This window comes from Penaeus vannamei, chromosome 25 (assembly GCF_042767895.1).
Source record: "Penaeus vannamei isolate JL-2024 chromosome 25, ASM4276789v1, whole genome shotgun sequence".
NCBI classification, from domain to species: Eukaryota; Metazoa; Arthropoda; class Malacostraca; order Decapoda; family Penaeidae; genus Penaeus; species Penaeus vannamei.
In genome coordinates, this window is record NC_091573.1 from 4,927,644 (window position 1) to 4,932,592 (window position 4,949).

Consider the following 4,949-nt stretch of genomic DNA (forward strand, 5'->3'; position numbering starts at 1 on the left):
GTGGAGGAGGATATGAATGTGAATGAATATTTCATCAGGCAAAGATAAATTGGCTTACATATCGATTGATTATCCATTTGACAATCTTCTGATTACAATGTCAAAACAATTCCCAGTGCCTTATAAAATGATTCCTTCTCATTAACACCTTCCTTAACCTTTTTAAACCTATAATGCAGCTGAGATATCATAACTGCAATCCTCCATTACACTCTTTCCAAAGGCACTGACCTGCAGACTCTGTGACAGGGCATTAGAGCGCAGCTTGGCATAGACGGTGAGCCTGTCTGTATTGCTGTGCTTGTCTAGCCATGTGGCAATGGCCCTCAGGTCCTCTCGCACCCCTGGGGGTACGAGCTCCACCCCGCTGATGGTATCTTCACTTAGTTCTGAAAATAGGAAGCACTTGTATACTTGTATCTCACTTCTTATCTGATATACACACATACACGCACGCACACACACACACACACACACACACACACACACACACACACACACACACACACACACACACACACACACACACACACACACACACACACACACACACACACACATATGATGAATTCATATATCTTTCCACTACAGAGTTGCCAACACAAACAAGTCTTCATATTAGAGAAGGCCCACATCACATATCTAATACTGCAATTCCTTGTTCATATCTCTCTGATTGAACTTCTCCTACCTTCCTCATCTAGGAGCTCAAGTGTGACAACAGGAGGTACTGGCTTCTGGTACTTCTTGAGTTCATCTCGGAATTCCTTGCTGAGGGCGTCTGTACCAGCCTCAAAGAGGGTAGTCTGCCGAGAGGAGGGGAGAAGGGGAGGGAGGAGTGAAGGGATTAGACGTCTCAAAAATGGTGATATTTTTGGTTGACTATTTGATCAATAAGATAAGAAGAAGTAGAAGAAGAAGAAGAAGAAGAAGAAAAAAAAAGAGGGAATGAGAATGAGGATGAGCATGGAAAAGAAGAGGAGTAGGAGAAGGAGGAGGAGGAGGAAGAAGTAGAAGAAGAAGAAGAAGAAGAAGAAGAAGAAGAAAAAGAATAAGTAGAAGAAGAAGAAGAAGAAGGAGAAAGAGGAAGAAGAAGGAGAAGGAGAAGGAGAAGGAGAAGGAGAAGGAGAAGGAGAAGGAGGAGGAGAAGGAAGAAGAAGGAGAAGAAGGAGAAGAAGAAGAAGATGATGACAATGAAAAAAAGAAGAAAAATACCATAAAAGGAAGAAAGAAAGCAAAAGAGCGAGGGCAGCCCAAAACCAATACAGAGGCTACCTTACCACGTTCTCAATTTCAACACTTTGGGGGTTGTTCTGCTCAAAATAGCGACAAGCTTCAGCCAAGCGGTTCATGGCCTCCAGGTACTGTGGGACACCGACGCTGCTTGGCCTCTCCCGCACCGTCCCTTCCACTTGCCCTGCCACATTGTAGAAACTGATCACATAGTCGAGTTCCTGCAGGGTTTTCTCAGTGTCTGTAAGGCAAGAAGGAAAAGTGGCTTAGACTGGTTTCCAGAGTAAATTTATGGGTTATTTGCTATAGTAGGCTTGGTTGTTTTTTCTTGTCTTTTTTATATTTGTGGGAGGGGGACGGGGTTATCTTTTGAAGGGTATGGAACTTTGCTAAAGGATAACCAAAGATTCAAGAACTGTTTGCATTATTCATACCTATAATCTGAAATATCAGCCTATCTGAGTAAAAAAAAAAAAATAATAATAATAACAATAAAATAAAAAATTGAAAGATGAACATATAAAACTAAAAAGTAAATAACAAAACAATATATACATCCACGAACTTAAAAGTCCAATGCTAATGCAATCATTATTTTCATATGACCTTATCAAAATCAGATTTAAGACATATACCTTGTACTTACATACATCAAACATCAAAATCTACATCTAAGTTTTATAGATATGTGTTTTCTTATATTAAAATCAAACCAAAACCTATTAAAAATCTAGCCTAGCCTATCTACAGTCCCACTAAGGAAGCCTACGTACTCCTCTGCCGTCTTTGGAGATTTCCTGTCTGTTGGTAGAGTGGAAGGATGGTTGTCTCAAGGCGTGCCAGACGGTGCTCGAAGGAGTCAAGGATTCCACTCACATTGGTAGCAACTTGTCCTGAACGTGACAGGATGTCCTTCAGTGTGACGACTTGACTTGTTTCCTATAAAAAAAGGTATACAGAAGGAATAATAAAAGAGATGAATAGAAAGTAAGCATCATTAGCAGTCCATTAGTAATAATATTGTTTGTAAATCTATTAGTACAATTCCTTTTCATCTTTAATTTTTAACAGAAAATCTTAGTTAAAGGTCCACACAACTGATAGTCTTCACTTATTGAAGTTCTAATTCATACTGAACAATTATTGTCATGATACTGGTCTTACTGAATGCAGAGAGCAAGAAGTATGCAAAGGAAATTATAAAGTAAAATCTTTTAATATATATTTCTTATAATGCATACAGCTGAAGAGCATGTTAATTGACCCTAAAATCCTTCTTGCGAAGAAAAACACAACACTGACCGCATAACTCCTTAATGCATGCCCTAAGTAGTACCAGTATTACTATGTGCATGTTAAAACAATATTTGGCTACTTATTAGTGTATAATGTTACACATTCGTGCTCTTAAAGTGTTTTATTTATGTCCTTCTACTTTATTTACGTGTTTTAAGATTGATCTATAGCTTTATTTAGATTTGTGTGCATTCTGTATTTCACACTTCCTTTCGCCTGCTGCCAGGTTGACACCTGGCTGACCCGCTCATTTCGAGATGGAATGGCGGTATGAAATGTTGCGTTTCCAGTGTTGTGTTCATTCTGTGTTATTCTTAAGACTATACAGTGACAAAGAAGATAAAATTGACATCAGTAATGATCCCAGTTTAATATGTGGGCCCACCAAGAGCTCTAAATGCTGAAAAAAGTTATCAAAATTGAAGCAATCCAGACGGTAGAAGGAAGCAAACAAAAGTTTGACGGTTGCAGATATAAAGGTATTTGGTTTATTATTTTACCATGTGAATGAAGCTCTATCTTGTCGTGCATACCGAGGTGGAGAGAATGTGTCCCGGGGGTGTTGGGGGGCTTGCCTCCATCAACTCTCCCCTCAGGCAGTGTCTGAAGGGCACGCCTAGTCACGGTAATTTATATTGATATATTAGGTTGGTTTATTAGTCAATACGTTTTTTGGGGGGTGTTGGAACGTGTGAATTCCTGTTGAGTTTTGTCGTTCTCATAGAGTTTTTGATTCTGGCGCGTCAGTCCATAGAGTTTTATTGCCTAATTTTAAGCGCTTTTCGTGCTAATTTTACATATTTTTTATCTTTATTCTTCTTATTTAAGCCTGTTTTATCCCATAATTTCCCTGATATACTTCATGCCCTCCCCTGCTAACAGGACTATCAAATCAAGGTTGTCGATGGAGAAATGGTACTCGATCTCCTGAACGATTCATTCGCTGAAGAAACAACAGCTAAAATAGATGAAATCATTGGATTTCCTGCAAAAAAACATAATTTTTTTTTTTTTACTTAGTCTCTGGGAGGGTGCATCGCTCTCTGTAACAATTACCCATACCTTAAAGAAATATTTGATTTTAGTAGATACTTTAGTGACTGCTGAAACATCTGTATTACCATTAACAATAACAACAGTAACTTCTTCTGAGACACTTGCGTGTCCAATAACTTTGTTATTTTAGAGCTGCGAAGAAAGTCCATAGAAGATAAGTTGTTTAGAATCACTTGCACTATCGTTTGCATATATCATCTTTTGTCAAAAAGGCGGCTGGCAGAAACTTTACCTGTACCCAAGGCTATATGAAACTGGACCAGTACCCAGAACAGCATAAATTCAGATATTAATATAGTGGCACCAAACAATTCAGTCAAAAAATTGGCTAATCCATAGTGCTTACCAGATGTGTACTTTATGGTGTAAATAATGCTACTGAATCTACTGTATTGAAACGCTTCAAAAGCCATTTCTTTTAAAAAGAATAAGGAACAAAAGAACAGGAAATCACATTAATAAAACATGCTAAAAACTTCTTATACGTTCGAACAACTTTACTCTCTCTTTTAACCTCAAACTCACTTCCGGCAGGCAAACTAACCTTTTCTAATTGTCTCGTGACGTTGAGTTTCTTCTCTAACACTTGTTCCATCATCATTTTGGCCAAAAGAGCGTCACCAGAGGCATCAATTCGACAAAATATACCTCGTCTGGTCTTATCTGGTAATGTTTACAAGTGACAGCTGATGAACGGGGCGTGTTTCGGGCGGTTGATCTCCGGCGATTGATAGATAAAATGTATTCAAAGTATTAAGTTTTTTTTTCTGGAGTGGCATTATTATCTTTAACATTATTAGGCCTTTGATATTAGATGTAATACGAGTTTAGTTTACTTTTTTATATTTTGTACTCGTTTTCTCCCATTCTCTCTCTCTCTCTCTCTCTCTCTCTCTCTCTCTCTCTCTCTCTCTCTCTCTCTCTCTCTCTCTCTCTCTCTCTCTCTCTCTCTCTCTCTCTCTCTCTCTCTCTCTCTCTCTCTCTCTGCCCGTCTCTCTCTCTCTCTCTCTCTCTCTCTCTCTCTCTCTCTCTCTCTCTCTCTCTCTCTCTCTCTCTCTCTCTCTCTCTCTCTCTCACTCACTCTTTTTCTCTCACTCTCTCACTCTCTCTCTCACTCTTTCTCTCTCTCTCTCTCTCTCTCTCTCTCTCTCTCTCTCTCTCTCTCTCTCTCTCTCTCTCTCTCTCTCTCTCTCTCTCTCTCTCTCTCTCTCTCTCTCTCTCTCTCTCTCTCTCTCTCTCTCTCTCTCTCTCTCTCTCTCTCTCTCTCTCTCTCTCTCTCTATATATATATATATATATATATATATATATATATATATATATATATATATATATATATATATATATAGTGTGTAGTGTAGTGAT

General features: G+C 38.7%; 1 protein-coding gene across 2 annotated transcripts in view; it reads right to left on the reverse strand.

Annotated features, from left to right (window-relative positions):
- The window catches only part of Exo70 (exocyst complex component 7), a 13,698-nt gene extending 9,407 nt beyond the window's left edge, over positions 1–4,291 (reverse strand). For both annotated transcript variants that reach the window (XM_070139025.1, XM_070139024.1), the window contains exons 1-5: positions 4,130–4,291; positions 2,007–2,172; positions 1,281–1,474; positions 692–806; positions 232–389 (exon numbers count right to left, since the gene is read on the reverse strand). In XM_070139025.1, the coding sequence (XP_069995126.1) occupies positions 232–389; positions 692–806; positions 1,281–1,474; positions 2,007–2,172; positions 4,130–4,186 (690 nt within the window). In that variant the 5' untranslated portion in view covers positions 4,187–4,291. The remainder of the gene's footprint in view (positions 1–231; positions 390–691; positions 807–1,280; positions 1,475–2,006; positions 2,173–4,129) is intronic.
- Positions 4,292–4,949: the final 658 nt, after the last annotated feature.